The sequence below is a fragment of the Schistocerca nitens genome, chromosome 1 (assembly GCF_023898315.1).
Source record: "Schistocerca nitens isolate TAMUIC-IGC-003100 chromosome 1, iqSchNite1.1, whole genome shotgun sequence".
NCBI classification, from domain to species: domain Eukaryota; kingdom Metazoa; phylum Arthropoda; class Insecta; order Orthoptera; family Acrididae; genus Schistocerca; species Schistocerca nitens.
Genome location: NC_064614.1, coordinates 733,760,861 through 733,788,092, shown reverse-complemented (window position 1 = coordinate 733,788,092; position 27,232 = coordinate 733,760,861). Strand labels below are relative to the sequence as shown.

At 41.7% G+C, this 27,232-nt stretch overlaps 1 protein-coding gene across 1 annotated transcript in view; it reads right to left on the bottom strand.

Moving 5' to 3' along the window:
- LOC126260105 (protein Peter pan) overlaps positions 1–26,891 on the bottom strand; it is an 85,165-nt gene extending 58,274 nt beyond the window's left edge. The window contains exons 1-2 of the mRNA XM_049957339.1: positions 26,571–26,891; positions 19,415–19,579 (exon numbers count right to left, since the gene is read on the bottom strand). Coding sequence (XP_049813296.1) covers positions 19,415–19,579; positions 26,571–26,591 — 186 coding nt within the window. The 5' untranslated portion in view covers positions 26,592–26,891. The remainder of the gene's footprint in view (positions 1–19,414; positions 19,580–26,570) is intronic.
- Positions 26,892–27,232: the final 341 nt, after the last annotated feature.

Here is a 27,232-nt window from a genome sequence, read left to right as displayed (position 1 = left end):
CTTATACAAATGATGTATTATACATGTTCCCATGTTGTGATATTTTAACGGAATGTCATTAGAGAACCAAAAAGAAGAAAGTGAATATTCACATATGTGTGTCCTCTTTTTCAGTGTGAGGGTGAAATAAACCAGTTACTAAAATTTTGAGTGTCCATCTATAGAAAGCTGATGTAATCATAAGGTTCTCGGTGTAATATTTGCTTTAGTATATTTTCATGGGTATATTTCTCCCTCAATTTCAACCATTCCCTGGACCAGTGTCTTGTTTTCTTTTCCTCCTACCTGCTTGCTGACTTCCAACACCGAGATGCAGCCAGCCTGATGCATACCACATCCATAGTCTGCTGTTGCTGTCTACTGGTTCATTGTGGACAAGAAGACTAGTGCACAGCCAGCCCTCCTCTATTGCGGACCATCGTATATGATCTGCAAGCTGCCATCTCCACACCGACCAGGTGTGCCATGTTCGCACAGTCTCCTGACCAACTCATGAACATTTGCTGCAGTCTTGGTCAATTAATGGTGGATGACCAGGGTATACTGTTTACAAGCCTTTGAGTACACTGAGGTGATTGCTGCAGTGTATCACACAACATTCGGTGGGCAACGCCTTCTCGCCCCATGCTGCCACCATCAGAGCAGAAAGTGGGTCACCATGTCACTGTCAATCCCATGGGGTGTTACCCTGGAGGAAATGTTCAGGATTTTGTCAGATGCAGTAGCTCATTTAAAGTAGAGCAGAGCAGAGCAACTCATGAGCACTAGAGATACGCTGCAGTGTGATGTCACGTCTCGTTGAAGAGACAGCAGCACTTCTTTACAGCAGAAGATCTTACACCCAGCTGCAGCCCTCCACCCTGAAGACACCCATATCTCTGTAAACTCAACAAGATAAACAAATGTTCTCGCAGATATTACTGTGTCACTGACGCCTGTGGGTGTTTACTGCAAGGTTCATATAGAACGCATGAGCCTTTTTGCCAAGTTTGTATTGACATGTATTGGATCAAGTAGGTGAAAGCTGATGATGATCAAAGTTTGTGTGTATTTATTTGCACAATTTTTAGTGGGTACAGTATTCCACTGAGAGTCCAGCTCACTCATTCTCTTTAAGTTCGTGATAGAAATATCCACGAGAAGCCATTCTGTCAGAATGTTAACTTTCAATAAGTGTATGATGGCAGTGTATTTGAATGTCTGCATCATCGTTTTAGGTTTTTCTCTTTTGTTTGGGTGGGGGGGTTTACTGTTAGTGGGTCACCATGTCACTGTCAATCCCATGGGGTGCTACCCTGGAGGAAATGTTCAGGATTTTGTCAGCTGCAGTAGCTCATTTAAAGTTCATGAGCACTAGAGATACGCTGAACGAAGTAAATGCTGCGGATGCAGATTTTGGAATTTGGAGTAGGAAGAAAAAGCATCAAAGAAGAGAGGCAGATGGGAATAGTTTATCATAAACTTTGGAGTATGCACAGGGGGTGCAGAGAAGTCGTGACTGGTTGATAGAAAATGGGCCTTTAGATGTGAGGCATAGGATAATGAGGGAATGGAAAGAAGGTTTTGGTTTTGTTTTGCTTTAGGGCACAAAAAACAACTGGGGCACATGCGCCCAAGTCAAAACTATAGAACACAAAGACAAAGAGGAGTTAAAAAATGACTATACATCAGTCCCAATTGAGATAAGAGAAGACAGCTAAAAACAGGGACACAGAGAAAGGGCTATAAAAGACACCAAACAGAAACGGAGCTCCAAAACTAAAAATTAAATGGCCTTTGCCGTATTGATTTAGCAGATAAAGCGTGAACATAAATGGTTAAAAAATGGGCATTTCGTCAGGAATTGGTGGACTGTTAAAACTTGGGTGCAATATGTACAAAGTGGCGGGGTAGCACCACTTATCAAATGATGATGGCTAAAAAGGCAGTGCCCAATATGCAGCCTAGTTCACATAACCTCCTCCCGGCGGGAGTGCCGAGAGGTGGTCAACCAAGATGCTGGGAGAGGTTTAATAAGCCGGAGTTTATCCCGTGAAGGGAGGACGATTGGCAATGCCATAGGACACCATCTCCTGACAGACGGCAACACAGAGATCATTGGAGGGAATGTAGGAACTAGTGGGCTGAGGTACAAGGACTGCAGCCTTGACAGCAGCCTCGTTTCCTCGTAGACCGACATGACCAGGAACCCACAGAAACATCACACTGGCTCCACCAAGAGTGACAAGTTCCCTGGACCTGCTGCACTAAGGGATGGGTGGTGTACAGTGCACATAGACTTTGAAGGGCGCTGAGTGAGTCTGATCAGAGGACACAATTGAAAAGGCTGTGTCCCCAGATGTACTCTGTGGCCAGATACAGGGTGAAGAGCTTGGCTATAAATACTGAGCAGTGTGCCGGAAGCTGATATTGAAAGACACGGGTGCCAATGACATAGGCTCACCCAACCCCACAGTCAGTCCGATAGCCATCAGTGTATACAAAGGTACTACTGCCAAGTTCCATGTGAAGTTCACGAAACTAAAGGCGATAGAGTGAGCCTGGAGTAGTATTCTTAGGAAACAAATGAAGGCCAAGGTTAACATGGGCTGCTTCACGGAGCCAAGGTGGTGAAGGGTTCACACCCACTGGGAAAGTTGCAGGTAGTGTGAAGTTAAGCCACCATAGCAAGTGCCGAAAGCGGAGTCCAGGAGGTAACAGAGAATCGCCCATACTGGTGATCAAAGGAGTCATTGAAGAAGGAGGCATAGGATGGGTGGTCATGCATGGCAGACAAATGGCTTGCATACCTGCTGAGGAGAAAGTCATGGCGGTAGGACAGTGGTAGTTCAGCAGCCTCAGCATACAGACACTCAACCGGGCTGGTGTAAAAGGCACCAGTGGCCAAAGGGATGCCACAATGGTGGATAGTGTTGAGACTGCATATGAGGTATGGACATGCAGATGCATAAACAACAGTTTTGAACGGACAAGGGACCAGTACAAATGGAGGAGGGCGGTTCAATCCGCACCCCAGTAACTACCATTGAGGGCACAGAGGACATTGAGGAACTGTGTACAGCGGGCTACCAGGTAAGACACATGGGAGGACCAAGAGAGTTTCCTATTGAGTTTGAACCCCAGGAATTTCATAGTTTCAACAAATGGAAGGGCAACAGGCCCAAGATGTAAAGATGGTGGGAGAAACCAATCACGTCACCAGAAATTCATACAGATGGTTTTGTCAGTGGAAAAACGAAAGCCATTGTCGAACTCCATGAGTAAAGATGATCAAGACATTGCTAAAGACACCACTCAGTGCGACAGGTCCATGGAGAACTGATATAGATGACAAAATCGTCAACAAAATGGGAGCCGGAGATGCCCAGGAGGAGACAAGGCATTATAGGAATAAAGGCGATAGCAAAGAGGATGACACTCAGGATGGAACCCTGAGGCACACCGTTTTCCTGGATAAAGGTGTCTGACAAGGTAGAACCCACATGCACCTTGAAAACTTGGCCTTTTAAAAATTCCTGAAGGAAACAGGGCAGGCGACCATGGAAGCCCCATGTGTAAAGAGTATAGAGGATACCAGTTCTCCAGAAGGTGTCACAGGCCTTCTCTAAATCGAAAAACACGGCCACGGTCTGGGATTTCCGCAGAAAACCATTCATGACATGGGTGGACAAAGTAACGAGCTGGTCAACTGCAGAACGCTGCGCTCGAAATCCACACTGTGCATTCATCATCAAAATCCACACTGTGCATTCATCAGTAAATTGTGAGTCTCAAGCCACCATACCAGCTGAGCATCAATCATACGTTCCATCACCTTGCAAGTGCAGCTGGTGAGAGAGATGGGGCGGTAGCTAGTAGGTAGGTTTTTGTCCTTACCAGGCTTAGGTATAGTTATGGGTACGATGGTGGCTTCACACCAACAGCTAAGAAATGTTCCCTCTGCCCAGCTGCGGTTGTACATGGTAAGCAGAAAGTGCTTGCCTGCAAGAGAAAGGTGCTGCAACATCTGAATGTGGATGGCATCTGGCCCTGGGATCGGGATGAACTGAAAGCATGTTCTAGCTCCCTCACAGTAAAGGCAGCATTGTAAACACTCACGATTCAGAGAAGAGAAGGGTATCACCCAAGCCTCCTCCACTTGTTTCCGATGGAGGAAGGCAGGGTGATAGTGAGAAGAGCTCGAAATGTCCGCAAAATGGTGGCCCAAGGTGTTTGATATAGCAATAGGGGTCACGATGATATCATCTGCTACTGTCAGGCCAGAAATTGGGGAAAGGATCTTGGTCCCAGAAAGCCACCAGAAGTTGGCCCACACGACAGAGGAAGGGCTGAAACTGTTAAAAGAACTAGTGAATGAAATACAACTAGATCGTTTGCTATAGCAAAGAACACAACGGCACACTGCACATGTCTTTTTATAATGAATGCAGTTTGACATCAAAGGATGATTGTTAAAAACGCAGAGAGCACGTCTCCATGCGTGAATTGTGTCGCGGCATGCCTCAGTCCACCAAGGGATTGGGACATGATGTGGTAAAGGGAAAATGCAAGGAATGGAACGTTCTGCAGCAGTAATAACAACATTTGTGAAATATTCCACCTGGTCATCACAAGTGGGGAAATCTTGTTTGTCGAAGGTCGCCAGGGAGGAGTAAACCTGACTAAGGAGTCAGCCTTACTATACTGCCATTTGGGTGTGTACAAAGATGGGGCAGGAGTCAGCAAACGGATAGCACATGGGAAATGGTCGCACGAGTAGGTGTCAGAAAGAACGGACCACTCAAGACGATGAGCAAGCTGGGCAGTGCAGAAGGATAGGTCCAAATGGGAATAGGTGTGTGAGAAGTCAGAAAGGAAAGTGGGTGCTCCAGTGTTAAAAAGGGATAAAGTATATTAAAGTCTCCAAGTAGCAAAAATGGGGGAGGTAGCTGCCCAATAAGAAGAGGGAAGGAAAAGGCAAACTGCTATGGCTTGAAGATGGGTAGTCAGGGAGATGGGTTGACAAGGAATGTCACCGCATACGAGCAGCATGACGCCCCCATGAGATGGAATGCCGACCTCAGGGGGGAGATCAAAATGAACCGGTAAGAAATATGAAAGTTCAAAGAGGTCGTGAGCGCGCAATTTCGTTTCCTGAAGGCAGAGTACAAAAGCAGCCATAAATCCTCTTTGTGGAAGGCCACAAACATTCCATTGGAGGATGGTGAATGATAAGGAAAAGATGTAGGGGAGTCACCTCGATGGCTGCCGAGTGATAGACTAAGAGTCGCTGGTATAGGGCACAGAAGCAGGAGGATCCTGCTCCATGGCGTCCACAGAAGCATTGGCTTGCTTGTGTGGTTGGTCTGTGGAATCCAATGCTGAAAAACTGTTAGTGGTGCACACTATGACACGAAGGCTGGCCAGTGACACCATCAAAGAGGATCTTCGAGTCAGTGAAGGAAAAGACCGTTTGCCTTTGGTGGATTTCTTTGGGCCTTTCTGGTTAGAGGAAGACTCGGTTGGCTGGAGGGACGTAGGAAGTCTTCACAGGAGTTAGAGGTGGGCCAAACGGTTATTCTGGAGTAACCGTTATTACAGTTCCAGTTATTCTTTGATAACCATTATTTTTAACAGTTATTAATAACTGTCGCGTTATTTTTCGCTAGCAAATACCGAATATTCCAAAGGGGCTACAGTTAAATAATGACATAGTTGGAATCCATCAGTTTAGTTATCAGTATAACTGCGAATAGTGTGACATGGCAGGAATGTCGTATGAATCGTGTCATAACCTTAGCTAATTAACTCTGGGTACATTTTAGCTGATGTTAGAACGATTATTAGTGTTTCATATTATATGTTTGTAGGTTATCGGTCGCTGTTAGAAATATTATCTTCGCAGCTGCAACAGAAAGTACGCAGAACTTCGCCACAGCACTGTTGAAGTAAAATGTTAACAACATGTGTTTTTAAGTATGAAGTAATATGTAAACTGAATACTGTAGGTTAAATTCGAAGCTTAATTTCTTGTGCTGCTCACTTAATAGAATAAGTGTACAGCCTTGTAATACAACAAAAAATATACATAATGTGACAGATTCATTTACTCCTGTCCTGTAAAAGATAGTCCTATTGGAGAAAGTGTGTGTACGCTAATCCAAGTTTTATGTGAGATTTGGAAACTGCTTGATTTCTCCAGCTACAGCATGTTTATAACATATGAAGACAAGCAGATCGAAAAAGTTGACAGTGTTACGTTTCTGGGACTACAACTCGATAATAAATTCAGTTGGGAAGGGCATACCACAGAATTGATGAAGCGCCTAAACAAGTCTGTATTTACAGTGAGAACGATGTTAGATCTAGGAGACATATATATAGAAAAGCTTACATATTTTCACTCTATTATTTCATAAGGGAGCATATTCTGTGGTAACTCATCAAACGTAGCAAAAGTTTTTCGCATGCAAAAGCGTGTAATAAAAATCATTTGTGGTATAAATTCAAGAACATCATGTAGGAACCTATTCAAGGAACTTTGTATTCTAACCACTGCTTCCTAGTATATTTATTCCTTAATGAAATTTGTTACAAGTATTTCCAACCAATAGCTCAATACATGAGATCAGTACTAGAAATAGGAACAGCAATCTACATAAAGACCTAAAATCTTGGTCCAAAAGGGGTCCAATATTCAGGAACATGCATTTTCAATAAACTGCCAGCAAGTCAGCAACTATTAAAAACTTGGTTTAAGATAAAGGACGGTTTAAAGTGTGTTTGAAAGACTTTTTGATACAGACGTGTCTGATTCCACCCGTCTGCTTTGACCCAGGACGTCATCAATATGCCGGAAATGGCTATTTTAAGTGTGTCTATGGCGTCACTACATACACATGGCAACAAACACGAAGATACATATAAATAATACAATAACATCTCCCACCAAAAATACAATCAAACCAACGGGACAACTAAGGGAAGTTGGGGGTTTTAGGGCGAGGACAAGCTAGTAAAAAAAAACACCATGATCCCAAAACACAAAGTGAAGAACAAAAAGAAAAAAAAAATACAGCATTCCACTACACCAACAAAAATCTGCAGGAATCGGACACTTCCCTTGAACAATATAGGTCAACCATAGGTGACCACACCAAAACACCAATACCCACAACTAAAAGTACGAAAATTGGAATCGGACATTTCCCTTGACCTGCATAGGTCAACCTCAGATGACGATACCAAAACATCAACACCTACAACTATGAAAATGGGAATCGGTCATTTCCAGTGACCTATATAGGTCCACCACAACTACTGATGCCAAAAAACCAACACCTACAACTGCGAAAAATAAAACCACAATCCCAAAAATCCACAAATCAAACATCCCTACATAAATTAAATCACATTCAATGCTCCATAAATACACAGAACATCACAACTAGAAAAAAAAATAATAATAATAATTACCACCAGCAAATTCCGGCACTGCAAATTAGATCGGCCAGCCCCCCCCCCCCCCCCCCCGACACACACACACAATAACAAACTCATGAACACCATGCCGTAATGACATTCACACACCACAACACCTTTACATCAAAGCAGACGGGTGGAATCGGACGCTTCCATTGACCCCTCCTTCTACTCTGTAGATGAATATTGTAACAGAAACTGATAGACCAGCTTAGGTAAAAATTCTGCTATATTTCAGTTTTGACAGCACTTGGTCGCAACAGTCAAGATCGGGTATTCTAAGTATGATAAATTTATTAAAAGTGCGTAACTGTCTTTTATTCTGACAGTGTATCAATTCTGTAAATATTAGCAGTTACTGTAATATATTCACATATTTTGACAATCTCCTGACAAATGATGAGGATAATAATTATTATATTCAACTGTATTATGTTATACATTCTGACATGTTATTTGTCAGTGGCTATTTCCGAAGAAGTACATAAATATTTGTTCGCTCCAGTAACTATCGTCTCTGGAAATATCACCAGGGTCTAAGAATGGAGTCACTGTGTCAGGAACACAGACACACAGTTATTCCGTTACCAACATCCAGGTTACCTGTAATGGTAGCCCGATAACTACCAGAGAACGAGAACTGTGAGCCAATAACGATAACTGCCAGAGGAAAATACCGATCTCTGACAGTTATTTCCATAGTCGCTCGAATTCCTTATGGTAACTCTCTTTATACTACCCGTCCAAGCTAAACTGACAAATAAGGCAGTGGCTCAAGGGAACAACCATACTTGTTAATGCCTGTACTGCAGCTCCTATCAGCCACCACTCGGACATTAACTTTATTTAATTGTTTGTGCTAAAAGTAACGAAGGCGCACGATATAGTACACAGTTCTTATCAACAGATGGCGCGCAGTCTCACAGTTATTCCCATGGCCTATAGAACGCCTTCCAAATGGTCTATCCCTCTCCTTCGCTCGTAGCCAGATCTCCGATGAGTTGATGGGAAAGCGTAGTACGATCTTCGGTCAACACATGGCGCGAGGCACTGTTGACTCTAGACAGTTATTGAAATAACTGCCTGTATCAGAGGACGGTTATCGCAGCAACCGTTACATCTCAGTAACGTTATTTTTTGCCACCTCTAACAGGAGTACTCTCTCTGTCCTTTCCGGCCTACCGGTTGTGTAGCTGGGGGCTTCACCCCTTGAGGCGAGAGTCTGATGGCTTGTTGCACAGCTGGATGGGGAGATGATGCTACCTTGACACTGGGCGACGATTTCACAACCTCAGAGCTGAATTGGAGGTCACATGTCTGTGTGGCCATGTCCTTCATGGAGCAAGGGGTAACAAGAACAGAACTATAGATGCCAAATGGGAGAACACAAGGTTTGCAACTAGTCAGTAACTTGTGAGTGACTGGGTAAGGCACTTTTTCCTTTACCCGGATCTCTTGGACAGCTCGCTCATCAAGATACACAGGACAATCCTGAGAGGCGGCAGCATGGCTGCCATTGCAGTTGATACAGTGGTGAGGAGGCGGCGGACAACTGCCCTCGAGCTCATCCCTACCATAGTTTACACATTTGGCTGAGTGTCAACAAGATGTTCTAGCGTGGTTGAAACGATGACACTGGTAGCAGCGCATCACGTTCAGAATGTACGGCCGGGCTGTGATAATTTCATAGCCTGCTTTGATGTTGGATGGAAGCACCACTCTACCAAAGGTGAGAAAAAGAGTGCGGATGGGCACTAAGGAGGAATCTACCTTCTTCATTACACAATGGATGGCAATGACACCCTGATGAGAGAGGTAAGATTGGCTTTCAGCCTCGGTTAGACCATCAAGCAGCCTAGTGTAAATAACACCACAGGAAGAATTAAAAGTTCTATGGGTATTGACACAAACAGGGTAGGTGTGGAGAAGTGAGGCAGCAAGCAGTTATCGTGCTTGAGAATCAAAAGTAGTGTCAAAAAGCAAAGTGCCATTCTGTAAATGAGAGCAGGATTCCACAGGGCCAGCAATTGTATCAACACCTTTCTAAATAATAAACGGATTTACCGTGGCGAAGGACTGACTGTCTTCAGTATGCGAGACCACAAGGAACAGTGATGCAGCAGGAAGGGTCTTTGAATCATCTCTGATGGCGCGCTCTTCCAACTGGGGGCCCCTTTCACAAGGGGGTGCACCCACCTTAGGTGATTGTTCACACCTCAGACCACACCTCCTGAACACCTAACAGAGGGACCAATTGGAAATTTGGGAAGGTTGCAGCTCAGGCACTCACCCCTCCCTGGACCTGGCCTACACCAGGGGGTATGTGCGAACCCTACCTGTCAAGTGGGGGCTGGGAATTACATGTTACCCAGTAACCTGTTATGTGTCTGACGCATGGGTCAGCCTTCAGGAGTGCACAGGGATGAAGAAGAAAAAGAGGAACCTCAAATGCCGAAGCAGAGGAAGAAGAGGAGAAGGGAGACAAGGAAGGGAAAAAGGGAACGGAAAACAGTGGTGAGACTGTACTTATGTCAGCGACAGACAATGTGGAACATTCCCAATAACACCCCAGACATGTTCCCCAAGGGAGGGGAAAAAGAATAGCAAGAGGTGAGACATGCAGCACAGAAGGGAAAAGATGCTGCAAAGGCTGGGGCCATGTTGTAGCCAGGCACAAACCTGCCAAAGAGTGACGAGTCCCATGGGGGGGATGGAAAGAAGGGATAGAGGGAAAGCAGAAAGGTGGAAGCAAGAGGAATCAACGTTGAAAGGTGCTTTCATGACTGTAGACAATGTGAACAGGTATGGTGAATCAAAGGTTGTGGAAGTTCCTGTAAGTTTACTTGATACAGAAACTATTAGCATTGTGGAAGTAACAGAAAGTAATGTAATAGTGTCAGCTCCAATATCTTGAGAAAATACAGAACTATCTGAAATGCGAAAAGAAATAAGTTTGTGCTGTATGGGAACAAATGTGTGTGTGAGTAGCAACACAGGTGAAACTGATACAGGTGCAGTGGTACCACTGCGTGATAATGGTGGTTGTTTCGAGGCTGTGGAGTCTGCGCCACATTTACAGGGAAGTACACATGCCACTGTACACATGCCACTAATTTTTGCATCGTACAGAGTGGAACAGCAGGTGGTGATTTACAGCAAACTATTGGTGATGTTAGTTGCGGATAATGAAGCAGTACAGACACATTTGTTTTCGAAGGATGCAGATTTATTACCACAAGGGGTGCACCACCTTCACCATAGGGGTGAGGGAGAAAGTGAAGGAGTAGGAAAAAAATGACTGTAGGTAAAGATCATGTGACAACACTGAATACTTTCAGGAACATGTGCTGACAATCTGGGTCAATTTCCCAAAACTTGTAATGATATAGTGAATGTGGTTGAGAGGAAATGTCATGTAATTGTTCTTAAAAGAACTGTCAAAATTGAGGAGACATTGTTTCAGCCAAAGGAGAAGCTGCAAGCAAGGCATAGTCGCAAGGAACTAAACTGTGTGTAATCAGCTGTTTATTTTGGGAAAATGTATGGGAATCTTTTGTTTCAAAGACAAAGTTGCAGATGATAAGTCAAAACAGCAGGTTAAAAAAAACACATGATAGAAAAAAAGAAAACCATAAACTTGCTGTAACTTGTTAAAACGTAAATAAAGATAATGTAGAATAACAGTAAAAAGGGTTCAGTAAACTGAAACTTAAGAATAATGACACAGAATTAGTTATAACAAGACAGTCCATGTAAGGCAGCTCTCACGAGCAAAAAAGTTGGTACTACATGCTCAATGTTCAATTGTGAGCAGGGGATAGGCAATGGAAGGGATGTTATCAACAGAAAAATTTTATTGTGCATTTTTAATTTTTTGAAAGTTCTATCTGGCAAGCTCTGGGCTGGCTTGCCAGTCGAATGTCAACAAGGCACACTGTTCATGTAACAGATGTCAGGGCAAGATGTGATGAGCATTCCACACAACCTCAGTGTGAGCAAGCACTAACGTAAGCACTGCAATGCTGAAAACAAGGTACTGTGAAATAACACAATGCAACTTCAATACCAGAGGGCCACTGCAAAAGTCAAATGTAGGCACAAAGACTCGAGCTCAGCGACCATAGTAATTACTGAATTACCATAGCAAAGGAAGGAGCACTGATGGGACCAAAAATGAGGGCAAAATTGCACATATACCCAGAGCCACTGCATCACAAGTGCAGGCTCAGCACTTTAAATAATGAGGCTTTGGAACACACACACACATTCAGTCATGCTGCCATTCCGTCCGTGTTGCTAGAACCAGAGAAAACGGCAGTCTACTGAGCTTCAGTGAAACTGCAAGCTGATAGATTATGGCCTACTTGCTTCCTGCTTGCTGACTTCAATACCAAGGTGCAGTCAGCCTGATGGATACTACAACTCCTGCTCTGCTATTGCTGTCTACTGGGTCATCTTGAACGAGAAGACTGTTGTATAGCCAGCCCTCCTCTGCTATGGGTCATCGTGGATGGTCTGCAAGCTATCATCTCCACACTGACAAGACATAGCCTGTTCGCACAGCTTCCGGGTCAAACTGAGAACAACTGCTGCAATCTTAGTCAATCTATAGTGGATGGCCACAGCCTCATCTTCACAACGACAAACATTGTTTTCGAAAGTGCTCAGGTTGGAGCCCCACTGTGTTAAAGAAGGTCTGGGTGGGGGACGCCTCTTGGTGTCCTACTGCCACCAACACAGCAAATGACCATGCTCACCGACCCGCAGAGCAATGTCACATCTCGTTCGGATGACATCAGCACTTCTTTGCAGTATGTGCACTTGCATCTGGTCACAGCCCACCACCCTGAAGACGCTTAACTCTGTAAATTCAATAAATTAACAAATGTTATTTCACGTATTACTGTATCACTGATGCCTCACCCACAACCCGCGCTTGGCCTCCTGCTCACAATGCGACTACAGTTTCCAGAGTCAAAACACTGGTGTTAGAAAGTGGTCGCAACATTACAGTGATTTGTAGAAATATGTACAATGTCTCACAAAGACGAAATGAGACTCCTCACATTCTAAGTAACTATTTCTAGTGCTTTATTAGTGCCCGACTATTTACTGACCTTCAACTGTGTCCTCATACTTTGATAAGATCGCCTCGGTAGCAGTGGAAAAGCAGTTCACTATACACACTTGCATTCTGCCATCAGAAAATGTCATTTACGACCACCAGTGACACAAATGAAAGGAGACTACTGCAAATTTCTGTACTTGGCAAATATGTTCAATTATAAGTGGTCACCTTCAACACAGGATCTGTTTGAGTCCATACACAACAGCATAACTTCCTTCCAGAGTTCCAACTATTTCTGTATATCATTTTCTTTATGCCTGCAAAGGAGCTGCACTGTCTGCACTTACAGTGGAATACTATAACATTTACTTAGCACACTACTTGATCAGCCAAAAAGATCAATTTGGATGAAAATTGTGACGGGAAAAAAAAACAGTCATGCGCTAACACAGGATAACAAATACACGTTCGGTGGAGTTAAGAAGTGTTATCTTTCATGTTTAGATGTTCACAACCATTTCTATATTTCTACGGCATGCCAGCATTTCAACACACATTACCATTTACATATCTGTCCATTCATCAAACTGTTTAAATGCAGTTTTTTTAGATAAAGAAGGATCAGGAATGATATTGCAAATATTTCTTTGACAGACTTCGAACAGACGTGAACATTTATACACCACAGGTCATCTTATAGTGTATTGTAGAGGGCATTTTGTGTATAACTATCACTTCCACTTTTCCCGTTCCATTTGGTAGTGATGTTTAACATCACAATTATTTCACAAGTTTTATGTTGGAATTAAGTAAAATGTTACCTGCCTCTTCTAGGAACAATCTTTGTTAAAGAGCATCCCACAACTAAGGTCAAGAAACCTAGATTAACACGTAGTCTACTTTTTATCATCATCATCATTTAAGACTGATTATGCCTTTCAGCGTTCAGTCTGGAGCATAGCCCCCTTATAAAATTCCTCCACGATCCCCTATTCAGTGCTAACATTGGTGCCTCTTCTGATGTTAGACCTACTACTTCAAAATCATTCTTAACCGCATCCAGGTACCTTCTCCTTGGTCTGCCCCGTCTCCTCCTACCCTCTACTGCTGAACCCATGAGTCTCTTGGGTAACCTTGCTTCTCCCATGCGTGTAACATGACCCCACCATCTACGCCTGTTCACCCTGACTGCTACATCTATAGAGTTCACTCCCAGTTATTCTTTGATTTCCTCATTGTGGACACCCTCCTGCCATTGTTCCTATCTACTAGTACCTGCAATCATCCTAGCTACTTTCATATCCGTAACCTCAACCTTGTTGATAAGGTAACCCGAATCCACCCAGCTTTCGCTCCCATACAACAAAGTTGGTCGAAAGATTGAACGGTGCACAGATAACTTAGTCTTGGTACTGACTTCCTTCTTGCAGAAGAGAGTAGATCGTAGCTGAGCGCTCACTGCATTAGCTTTGCTACACCTCGCTTCCAGTTCTTTCACTATGTTGTCATCCTGTGAGAATATGCATCCTAAGTACTTGAAACTGTCCACCTGTTCTAACTTTGTTCCTCCTATTTGACACTCAATCCGTTTACATTTCTTTCCCACTGACATTACTTTCGTTTTGGAGATGCTAATCTTCATACCATAGTCCTTACATTTCTGATCTAGCTCTGAAATATTACTTTGCAAACTTTCAATCGAATCTGCCATCACAACTAAGTCATCCGCATATGCAAGACTGCTTATTTTGTGTTCACATATCTTAATCTCACCCAGCCAGTCTATTGTTTTCAACATATGATCCATAAATAATATAAACAACAGTGGAGACAGGTTGCAGCCTTGTCTTACCCCTGAAACTACTCTGAACCATGAACTCAATTTACCGTCAACTCTAACTGCTGCCTGACTATCCATGTAAAGACCTTTAATTGCTTGCAAAAGTTTGCCTCCTATTCCATAATCTCGTAGAACAGACAACTTCCTCCTAGGAACCCGGTCATATGCCTTTTCTAGATCTATAAAGCATAGATACAATTCCCTGTTCCACTCATAACACTTCTCCATTATTTGCCGTAAGCTAAAGATCTGGTCCTGACAACCTCTAAGAGGCCTAAACCCACACTGATTTTCATCCAATTGGTCCTCAACTAATACTCGCACTTTCCTTTCAACAATACCTGAGAAGGTTTTACCCACAACGCTGATTAAAGAGATACCTCTGTAGTTGTTACAATCTTTTCTGTTTCCATGTTTAAAGATTGGTGTGATTACTACTTTTGTCCAGTCTGATGGAACCTGTCCTGACTCCCAGGCCATTTCAATTATCCTGTGTAGCCATTTAAGACCTGACATTCCACTGTATTTGATGAGTTCTGACTTAATTTCATCCACCCCAGCTGCTTTATTGCACTGCAATCTATTGACCATTTTCCCCCACTTCCTCAAATGTGATCCTATTTCCATCATCATTCCTATCCCATTCTACCTCGAAATCTGAAACATTACTGATTGTATTTTCACCTACATTGAGCAACTCTTCAAAATATTCCCTCCATCTGCCCAAGGCATCCACCGGATTCACCAGCAGTTTTCCTGACCTGTCCAAAATACTTGTCATTTCCTTCTTACCTCGCTTTCGAAGACTGCTAATTACACTCCAGAATGGTTTTCCAGCAGCTTGACCCATAGTCTCCAACCTGTTTCCAAAGTCTTCCCAAGATTTCTTCTTGGATGCTGCAATTATCTGTTTGGCTTTGTTTCTTTCTTCAACATAACTTTCTCTGTCTACCCGAGTTCTAGTATGTAGCCATTTTTGATACGCCTTCTTTTTCCTTTTACAGGCTGCCTTGACTGTGTCATTCCACCAAGCTGTTTGCTTCATCCTACTTTTACACACTACTGTTCCAAGACACTATTTAGCCACTTCTAGTACTGTGTCCCTGTACCTTGTCCATTCCTTTTCCAATGACTGTAATTGACTACATTCAACTAACTGGTACCTTTCAAAGATCGCTGTTATGTACTTGTGCCTGATTTCCTTATCCTGAAGTGTCTCCACTCTTATCCTCCTACATATGGACCTGACCTCCTGCACTTTCGGCCTCACAATCCCAATTTCACTGCAGATTAAATAATGATCAGTGTCATCAAAGAATCCCCTGAATACACGTGTGTCCCTCACAGCCTTCCTGAATTCCTGATCTGTTATTATATAGTCAATGACAGATCTGGTTCCCCTGCCTTCCCAGGTATACCGGTGAATGTTCTTATGTTTAAAAAAGGAGTTTGTGATCACTAAGCCCATACTGGCACAGAAATCCAAGAGTTGTTTCCCATTCCTGTTGGCCTCCATATCCTCTCCAAATTTACCCATAACCTTTTCATACCCTTCCGTTCGATTTCCAATCCTGGCGTTAAAATCACCCATGAGCAGAACACTGTCCTTGTCCTTTACTATAACAACTACATCACTGAGTGCCTCATAAAAACTATCCATCTTATCTTGATCTGTCCCTTCACAATGCGAATATACTGACACAATCCTAATTTTCTTGCTAGACACTGTCAAATCTATCCACATCAGTCGTTCGTTTACATACCTTATTGCAACTACGCTGGGTTCCTTTTCTTTCCTGATGTAAAGCCCTACATCCCATTGTGCTATTCCTGCTTTGACTCCTGACAGGTAGACCTTGTATTCTCCCACTTCCTCTTCTTTCTCACCCCTTACCCGAATGTCACTAACAGCTAAAACGTCCAGCCCCATCTTACTTGCAGCCTCTGCCAGCTCTACCTTCTTCCCAGAGTAGCCCCCATTGATATTAATAGCTCCCCATCTCATTACCATTTGTTTGCCAAGTCGTATCTTAGGAGTCCCTGGTTTGTCAGTTAGAGGTGGGACTCCGTCACCTCCAAAGGTCCGAGGCATTTTGCTCTGATTGTTGCCAGCATCATATTTAAGGTACCAGGGATGCAGGTTGCTACCCTTACTTGCCCCGAGTCCCATTGGGTATTATCCCTAACGGTTGAGGGACTAACCGGTGGATTTGGTAGTCTTTGCCGTATGAGCACAAAGGTGACCATGACTTAGAATATGTCCGAGATGCCCTGCCTTATTCCAAAGTAACTGGTATCTCGTCTGTCGGGACCACTTACTTGGCCACTCATACGTTGCCCTTGGTTCATGAACTAGGACATGACTACAGGAACCCACACCATAACAAAAAAAAGTGTAGAGGTGGATTGACCCAAATAAAGACTGTTCATTATCAGGTGTTTTATTGGCTTCCCAGTGGCCTCTTACACATGGAATAATGTTGAAAGTATAATTTTATGAGCCCAAAAGACACGGCAGCCTCAAATAAATGTGGTACAATGTTCTGTTTGGGGATTTTATAAGATGACACCCAAACTCAAAAAATAACCAGCATTTCCAGCAGTGACTGAGGAATACTGTTGCTTGCACTGAAAAGTGTGTCCACTCACTCACTGGACAGCATTCAAAATAAAGCTGAGAGGTAAGCCGAAGAAGAATTCCTAATTAATGGTTGTGCAGTCAGTTTATATGCCACAAACGTAAGCAGTAATGTGAAAAGAGGACTGTAGTGTGCTGGGCACACTTGGGGGTGAGTGAGTGTTGGTGACAGGCTATGGGGACCAGGGCAAACACTTTAACAAGTAGATGATGATGTACACTGATCTAAAACAATCACAGATATTATAGCAAATATCGAGGCAGGGATCAGTCAGCTTCCACAGCAGTCAGCTGACATAATTATAATGGAAACAGCTAGAATTTTATGTACCTGTAAGCCACCTAACTGTAATTTGTCACAGGCAAAAAGGAAGGTGCTCAGGGGTATCAATGCCGATAAAAGCATGATCCTTCTTACAGTAAACAATGATAACGCCATGGTCCTGATGAGGAGTGAATACTATCATGAAAAGATCAATAATATTTTGGATCCCACCAATCATTAAAAAAATTTTCAGAAGGACCCAACAATGAAAATTTTAAACATCACTGATCGTCTGGTGAAAGCGTCTTTAAGCTCCTCTGACGACAAGAAGTTACTCTGCAAAACAGAAGTGTACCCGCCTAGGCTCTATGGATTACCCAAGGTGCACAGACCATAGAGTCCTTTGATGTCTACTGTGTATGTGCTATAGGTTCTCCCACACACAAAAATTAGCTACACACCTTGCCTCATTGCTGCAACCTTATGTGAGTGGAACTGACAGACATATTAAAAATACATGTCATTTCATTGGAAAATTAAAAGAAATGCACTGGGCCAAGGTATATCCTTGTTAATTTTGATGTTGTGTCATTATTTATCATGATAACAGTGAACAAATCTATTTCATGCACAGCTGATATTTTTCCAGTAGATATTGTGGTGTAGATATTTAGACACTGCTTCACCACAGCCTATTTTCAATTAATGATTTTTATCAACAGATTGATGGGATGGTTATGGCAGTCCTCTTACTCCAGCTGTTACCAATTCATTAACGGAAAACCAAAAAATAGGTGTTGCAGACTACCAGAAAAAGCCCAGTCAGGTGGTAATGCAATGCCGATGATACTTTCATAATATGGACATATGGTGCAGAGGAACTGGATGCCTTTCTGGTACATCTCAACAGTATCAATCCAAAAATATGATTTACTATGGGGACAGAGAATAACAGCCAGCTGAATTTCTTGGATGTGTCTGTTATCAAGCGAGGGGATGGGACACTGGGCCATGGAGTAGACAGAACACCACGCATACTCACCGTTACCTACATAAAGATTCTAACCACCACCCCAGACAATAAAGGTTGATTAAAACCTTGGTAGAAAGCACACAAAATTTGTGAATCGACTTACTTAAAAGATGAGCTTGAACATATACGGTCGATATTCAAGAAGAATTGTTATTCTAACAATAAGATAGATAGAGTGCTTCACCCTATGGAGAGAACCCAGGACCAATGAGGAAAAGGAAAAGTTTTCCTCAGTACAATTACAGATTACATTGGGACAGTGATGAGCACACTTTTGGGAAAGTGTTGAGAAAGTGTAGTGTGGAAACTACTTTCAGACCCACCAGAAAGATGAAAGAATGTTTAAGATCGGCACAAGACATATGACACCTTTGGCGACACTGGGTGTATATAAAATTCCTTGAAGTTGCAGACTGGTTTACATTGGTACCACAAAAATAAGTGTTAACACCCATCTAGTTGAACACAAGAGGAATTGCTGCCTGCAACATATGGATAAATCAGCCATAGCAGAACATCTTTACCGAGAGGGTGACCATGAAATAAAATTCACTGAGACAACTTTCATATCGAAAACATCGCATTACCATGCGCTTATGTATAGAAAGGCTACTGAGATATATAAATACCATACCCATTTTAACAGAAAAGAGGAGCATGTTCAATTAGACAAAATTTGGATGTCAACAATGCAATGTAAGAATGACGATGTATTACTTTCAATTGAAAATGTTGGCAATACCAGCAATAAACTCTCAGCTGACATCACTTGATAGACTGTGGTGCCCTCTGCAAACCTATACACTTAGTGCTCCTTAGGGTTCTGGTTGCAGTTCGCCATTTTACCTCTGAAGATGTCTCCCACAGTCAGAGAAGAAATGTTAAGAGAAAGTTTTAAACATCAACATTCGAGGTGAGCAAGTCAACATTGATAAAGAAACAACAAACATATGAAAAATATCAATACATGCAACATAGGCTGAATAAAGTCACACTTAGGAAACTCTTTTGATCGACTTTCTAGTTTTTACTGTACACAAAGTAAATGCAATGCTAGTATTAATTTCTTACTATAGATTACCACAATGGCAAAGACCCTACCTACTTACCTTTAATGAAGTAGCTGTAAATGGCTCCATCACTCTTCGAAAGTCTTTCACTAGCTCCAGAATGGAGTTGCCAACAATTCCACGGTGAATTATAAATGAATGAGGTGCTCTTGTGAATTCCTCTGGTTCATCTTTGTTGACCTTATTGTTTTTCACTGATTTCCCCTGAAACGATTTGTTGAGTTTACTACTATTTATTTGTTACATGGCAATATACACATCAAAAAAAGTTTTGCATCATCCCAGTTCCCAGAACTCCTGAAGACAGACACTGATTGTGAATATTGCATCACAGACACAGTCCCTTTGACTGTTCAGAGATGTCACTAAACCCACCCAAAGATGTAAACAACCACATATGAACAGCGCCTATTAGACGGAGGGGGTCCGACAGCCGATCAGTTGGCTCCTGTTGTCTAGTTCAACCATGCCTAGATGGTCAATACCGCAGTTCGATTGTATCCACATAGTTACTTTGTGACAGGAAGGGCTCTCAACAAGGGAAGTGTCCAGGCGTCTCGGAGTGAACCAAAGTGATGCTGTTCGGACATGGAGGAGATACAGAGAGGCAGGAAATGTCGACAACATGCCTCGCTCAGGATGCTCAAGGGCTACTACTGCAGTGGATGACCGCTACCTACAGATTATGGCTCGGAGGAACCCTGACAGCAACGTCACCATGTTGAATAATGCTTTTCGTGCAGCCACAGGACATCGTGTTGCGACTCAAGCTGTGCATAATAGGCTGCATGATGCACAATTTCATCCCCCATGTCCATGGCGAGGTCCACCTTTTCAACCATGACACCATGCAGCGCGATACAGATGGCCCTAAAAACATGCTGTATGGACCGCTCAGGATTGGCATCACGTTCTCTTCACTGATGAGTGTTGCATATGCCTTCAACCACACAATTGTCGGAGATGTGTTTGGAGGAAACCTGGTCAGGCTGAAGCCTTCGACACATGTCCAGCAAGTGCAGGAAGGTGGAGGTTCCCTGTTGTTTTGAAGGGAGGGAGGAGCATTATGTGGGGATGACATACGCCGCTGGCTGTCATGGAAGGCAACGTAATGGCTGTACGATACGTGGATGCCATCCTCTGAACGATAGTGCAACCATACCGGCAGCATATTGGCGAGGTATTCGTCTTCATGGACAACAATTTGTGCCCCCATTGTGAACATCTTGTAAATGACTTCCTTCAGGTAATGATATCGCTCAACTAGAATGGCCAGCATGTTCTCCAGACATGAAGCCTATAGAACATGCATGGGATGGATTGAAAAGGGCTGTTTATGGATGGTGTGACCAACCAACCACTCTGAGGGATCTACGCTGAATCGCTGTTGAGGAGTGGGACAATCTGGACCAACAGTGCCTTGATAAACTTGTGGATAGTAATGATGAATACAGGCATACATCAATGCATGAGAACTTGCTAGAGGTACCGGTGTGTACAGCAATCTGGACCACCACCTCTGAAGATCTCACTGTATGGTGGTACAACATGCAATGTGTGGTTTTCATGAGATATAAAAAGGGCGGAAATGATGTTTATCTTCATCTCTCTTCCAATTTTTTGTACAGGTTCCGGAACTGAGGGGATGCAAAACTTTTTTTGATTTGTGTATACATATTATCACATGCAAGCAATAAACAAATCGGAAAGAACTGCATTCTGAGGATACAGTAAGCAATCATTCATTACTTTTCTCCACGGACACCACAATTCACACCATTACTACGATAGTTAATGCACTACACTTGCACCTATAAAGGGGTGATTCCATGAAAAGTAGCAACCAGATGCGTATTTTAAAAGAAACATTTTTGTGTGCTGTAACTGCGTTAAATGGTAATTAAATATAGCAACACAGAACTTAAGGAAATTCACATAATATCAGTTTGTAGCATTAGGTTACCCAACAGCTGATTTGTATATGCTGAATCAGTATATCTTCAAGTGGTACAACTGCATACTCGAGGTGTGATACACTGAAAGTGGTTCTAGTTTCCAAAAATAGTAAGTATTAATATACTCAACATGGATATTTTATTAATATATGTATAGATATATTTTAATTTCACTTTTGTCCCACCTGTGACACTATATGCACATGAAAATATACAAATGATGCTAATTTTACTTGAACAGTGATGTAAGAGTATGAATTTACTTCTTTCTATCCATATTTAACTTCAGCTACAGTCAAATAATTTAATTTTAAGATGTTCAGAAGTTTAATTTAGTTGACATTTTGACATAGATAGCAGATCAACCAAAACAGACATCCACAAGCGCAGCAAGGTGAGGAAAATGAGAAGTCACCGCAAAGAAGAAAATCTATGGTTTCAGAAAGAAAAAAAATAAAACGATAAATGAAATAATAAAAATAAAAAAAGAATGTATGACCGAACTGGAACTCCAGAAGTTTTGAAAGAAGGAGCATGATAGCTAACTCCTTCAGAGGACAAAAAAGAAGAATGCTATTCTTCTGTCCATCACAATGCCAACTATACTACCATACCGGTGTCCTGAGACATTCGGCAAGGCTCTATCAAAATCTTTCAGGGCACTACCCACATCCCCTTGGAGAAAGGTAGCTGTAGTTTAAGGACTGACAAAGGAAGTTGGTCTGGCCCCTACAAATGATATGCACAAGAAAATGTCCTCTAATCACAATAAAGAGTATTCCCAAGTTGCTGAGTTCTTCTTTTGGCCTGATATTTTACACACATGTCCAGGGAAGAAAGACAGTAATATGTGAAGTTCCTTAAGTTCTATGTTGCTATATTGGTGAAATGGAAATTTGATGTACACTAATGCTTAGATACGAATGTGTTAAAAATACGTATTTTTAAATTGATACCTTGTAAAACTTAGGTTGTAACGTTTACTAACTTTTCTACACATGTAAATCTGACAATGTTTTGACTGATACAGAGAATAAATAACGATGTACATTAATTGTGTTCTGCACCAGAAACCATTCAAAATAGAGCATATGCCCATATGAAATTTTTTGCTTAAAATCAGTTCCTGCCATATCACTGGATATTGACCACTCCTCCTGTGACACCAAGTATATGTAGCTATCAACAACTTGTACTACAGGGTCTGAATGTTCAGGGTGCATGAATAATTATAGTTGTCCTTCCTTACTATAACTGGAATTCAAGACAGTCAGAGTAGCTGCAATAATGCACAAACAACTACACTGCAGAACACCTGAAAGCTCAATATTAATCAAACACGCTAAGAAAACCTGAGAGGTCAAATGCTTTACTGACTGAACAGCAAAATAAGTTAACAGTTCTCAGAAAATTACAGGACAACAGCCTATTTTTAAATTTATTGTTTATATGTACACCAGAATAACAAATTGACTGATGGCCAGTTGTTCATGGGACAGTTGTGACACTTGAGCATGTGGAATACATGAGCCAGTCATGTTTTCTCATCAGTAGATCAATTTATTTTTCCATAGGTAGTATCACTGTTTAGTTTTCATTAGTATTTCACAAGGGACAAATTATCAGCTGTCTTGAAGCAAGATAGAAGTAGTGCTGTCTGCTTAATGTTTTTGCTATCTAAACACTAAATAATTAGGTAAATGGTTTGAAACAATGGAAACTCCAGGTAGGAACATCAACAATGTACGGAAAGATCAACAATGTAGGATAAGATCAACAATGTAGGATAAGATCAACAATGTAGGATAAGATCAACAATGTAGGATAAGATCAACAATGTAGGATAAGATCAACATTGTAGGATAAGATCAACAATGTAGGAAAAGATCAACAATGTAGGAAAAGATCAACAATGTAGGAAAAGATCAACAATGTAGGAAAAGACAGATTGGTACTCACCATAAAGAAGATACGCTAAGCTGCAGACAGGAACAGCCTTCATCAGCAAAAATAGGTACACACACCATTCATACACACAGCAAGCACACTCCATGCGCACATAACAACCAACTCTGCCCCGAGGTGCTGGAGTTGGTGATCTTGTGTGCATCAGGTGTCCTTGCTTGTGTGTTTCTCTTTTGCTGATGAAGGCTATGGCCAAAAGCTTTATGTAAGTGCCTTAATTGTGCCTGCCTGCAGTTTAGCATGTCTTCTTCATTGTAAGTAGCAATCTGTCTCTTCATGCATTGTTGTTGTAGGTAAATGGTTTCCAGTTTTTGAGTTTAACTAAAAGAAACTTAGCAACTGATAGTTTGAACCTCATTTTCATTCTCTAACAGTCTAAATATTTGCATACATATGTTACATACATGAGTTGAGCCATGGCTCAACTACCCCTAAGCTAAAATTAAATTCATTGTTACATACTGTAGACAAGAACTTTTCTCACATAAACAGTCTTATAAAATTATTACAAAAACATGTTTGTAAAAGTCTTTAGATATTTACAAAATCTTTAAGCCTAACAGAATAATTTGTTAGTAGGTAAAGCTTATCCACTAGCTTTTACGAGTATGAATATCTGCGAACACATTCAAGTTATCGGTGTTTTCATCCTGAATACTACTACTTTCACTGATGATGAATTTCCGAGTTCACATGTAACTGATAGGGCACTGGCATTCATATGTCCCTGTGGAAACTACTCTGGCTTCTTCAAATAACCGAAAAGATACTGAGAAAACTAAAACCAGTGTGGATGGGCTTAGGTCTACTGTCACCTTGTCCAACACTGATGATTTGTCCAGAGCCCTCACCAAGTGCAGCCATTGTTTCACCATGAATTGTGAGACCTTACCTAAAACCTTGCCTTCCTTAATGAAGGCAGTAGGAAAAGAGTAAAATCATAAAAAATGGGGAGTCAATGAAAACAATGCCCTACATGAAAACAGAAACAGTTCAAAGCGCAGCGTCTCCCACAAAAATCCAAAATGAAAACTTCCACAGAATCATCTGACAAACAACCTGAAAATTATTCAACAAAAAGCACGAGCTCATCCGTGGCACAGTGTAATCTGAATTGCAGTGACGATTTAGTTGTGTACAGAAATAGTTGTTGGTAAAATTTGAGGGGGGAAAAAGTGTTAAGCAATTGGTTGGGAAAGCTAATAATAAAGAAGAGTGAGGTAGGAGCGAAAGTTAAGTTTGCAAGGTGAACTGCAGACTAACTTTAAATGGTCTCCATATGAAGGCAACACTGTTGTTGATACGATGAAATAGAACTGATTCTTCAACATTCCATCATCAATACCAAAAACGATCATGTAACTATTTTCATTTTCTTAGCTAATTTTGAAGGACTTCCTGTTTCTTAGAGTTTAAGTTTTTAACATTATAATGTTATTAACGTGAGATATTAAATTCCACACATAAATGCTTTGAGAATAAAATGATGGTTTAAGCGTGTTATTTTCGAGCTCAAGTTTCCCCACATGGGGATACTTGAGCCATGGTGTAAAGCACTTTTTTAAATTTTTTTCATAGTTACGTATTTTCCAATTCAGTTTTTAAATACATAGGATTTAACGGGAAAATGTAAGGCTTGTTATCACAGTTACAGTTTTGTTTTAAACACACACAAAAAAAATTAAAAATGAAAATGTGAGTCAACTATCCCCATTCTCCCCTACAGATCAGATATCATAGCAATGGGAAATTAGAGGACCAATTATGCCACAATATTTGATCTATTCCCCACATGTTGTTGTGCCACCAAAAGCCCAGGTGACCACAATCAGTTACAGATGACAACTGCAACCAATAATGTTATTCTTGTTAATTATTTACCATGCTTTGTTTCATTACGCTGTATTGTCAGCTTATGTAATAGTGTGTCTGAAGGCAGCAGCAAAGTGCACAGAAAAACAAAAATATTATGATCCTGAAAAAGAGAACCTGATACTGCACATTACAGGAGCCTGTTAATGTCAACAATCAATTGGTAATCATACAATAGTTATTACCACAGCTATAACGCACACACACAAAACGACAACATTGTTGCTTTTATGGTCAACTATTATAGTATTGTGCACGTAGGAGTGTGATACCCGATGTATCTTGTGCAAAGAAGGATGGAAAATACCTTGCAGCAGTGCCAGTGTGCTGCCAGCCTCTGTCCCGCACCAAACTCTTCAGCTATCGTATAACCTGGTAACATTGGGGTAACTGCAAAATTGATTCCATTTCTGCTTCTGATTCTGCTTTGAAAACTACACTTGAAAAACTCTTCTTGTCACTCCTCAACATCATACTTGTCGCATCTGCATTATACCACATATAGTGAACATTGCAATGGCTCAAGTACCCTTTACATACCTAAACTACCCCCAAAATCAGTGTTAAATGTTCTATGTGCACCCCAAGTGCACACTACAGGCAGGTAAGGCAGAAACACACCTTTACCTGCAGTGTCATGTGATACACTGTGCCTTGCCACTGGACTTGTTACTTCACCATTTGCCTTCTTGGTGCATACCACAATAAACACTTTGTAAAATTGTCAAGATACATCTTCCCACTTTATTGTGGAATATCCGTACAACCGTAAGGGTGTACGGAGAGACCGAAGTGTGCCAATTTCCTAATGTTGGTTCTTTTATAACTCATCATCGCTATGTGTGTAAAAAGAATCTAAAGGCAAATATCCACACAAACTACGAAATATATCCCCAGATTTCTATCATATGTCAATACACAGGTCCATAGCAAGTAATGTAATGAAAGCATGTGATAATAGGCAGATTCAATATTTGTCTACATGTGTAGACGCGCGCGCGCGGGTGTGTGTGTGTGTGGGGGGGGGGGTTCAGGGTGTAACGTGTCATAACATTTTTACTAAAAGAACTTGTGCAGAAGTTATTCGACGTACGACACTATTACAGTAATCTGGTGTATAGATATCATTTTCTTACCCATCGTTTTAAAAAGATTTCAGTTTCTTCGAATAAAACATGTAAGCCTTACAAATACAATTCTATGTGATATCAGAATAGGCAAATGCCTGATTCTGTTTCCCGAGTCACTCTCGGTGTTCACAGAAATTACTTAATATGGTTTGAAACACAGCGGGAAGTGGCTGTGTACTTTCCGAACCTACTTAGGAGTACATACATGACACATATTTACAAAACACTTTAAAAGGGCAAATGCATTTCCTTAGCCCAATAGCTTTTACTCACCTTCTTATGTTTCTTTCCCATGACGACGCTTTAAATTAGGCGAAAATAGTAACGTAAAAAGGTTAAAAGTTCTTTCGAACAAGGGCTTCCTTCCACTCTACACCCACATTCGCACTTGACAGCCAGATGATAACAGCTAAAGTTGCTACTCCACGAAACCCACATTCGAACTTGACAGCCAGATGATAACAGCTAAAGTTGCTACTCCACGAACTATCTTGTATTCCCGCTGCATGTAAACCACATCAACACAACACCGTAGCACGTGCCTATGAAAGTAAACACTAAACAATCCAATGCTAAAGTCATATATTCTTTGAACAAGAGATCACCTGCTACATTGCCATCCTCGTGTCTTTATTTGTATATACTTCGTGAAAAATCTTTGGTTGCAAACAAGTAAAGAGCAATAGTTACTCTCCCATTTCTTTGTGAAAAAAGCAGGAAAAAGTTATTAAAAGACATACAACTCGAGTGGGTTAAATAAAAACAGCAGGACCAAAACAATAAATACGGACAGTGCCCCCGACGTGGAGCTACACAATCGAGACTTACAGGGAGCGGCAGCTCTCCTGAACATGAGTATGGACATCGAGCAAACGACGAGCGCTGCAACAAATCGCACACTGGAGCGGAAGAATTATTTAAAAGAGAGGAGGCGA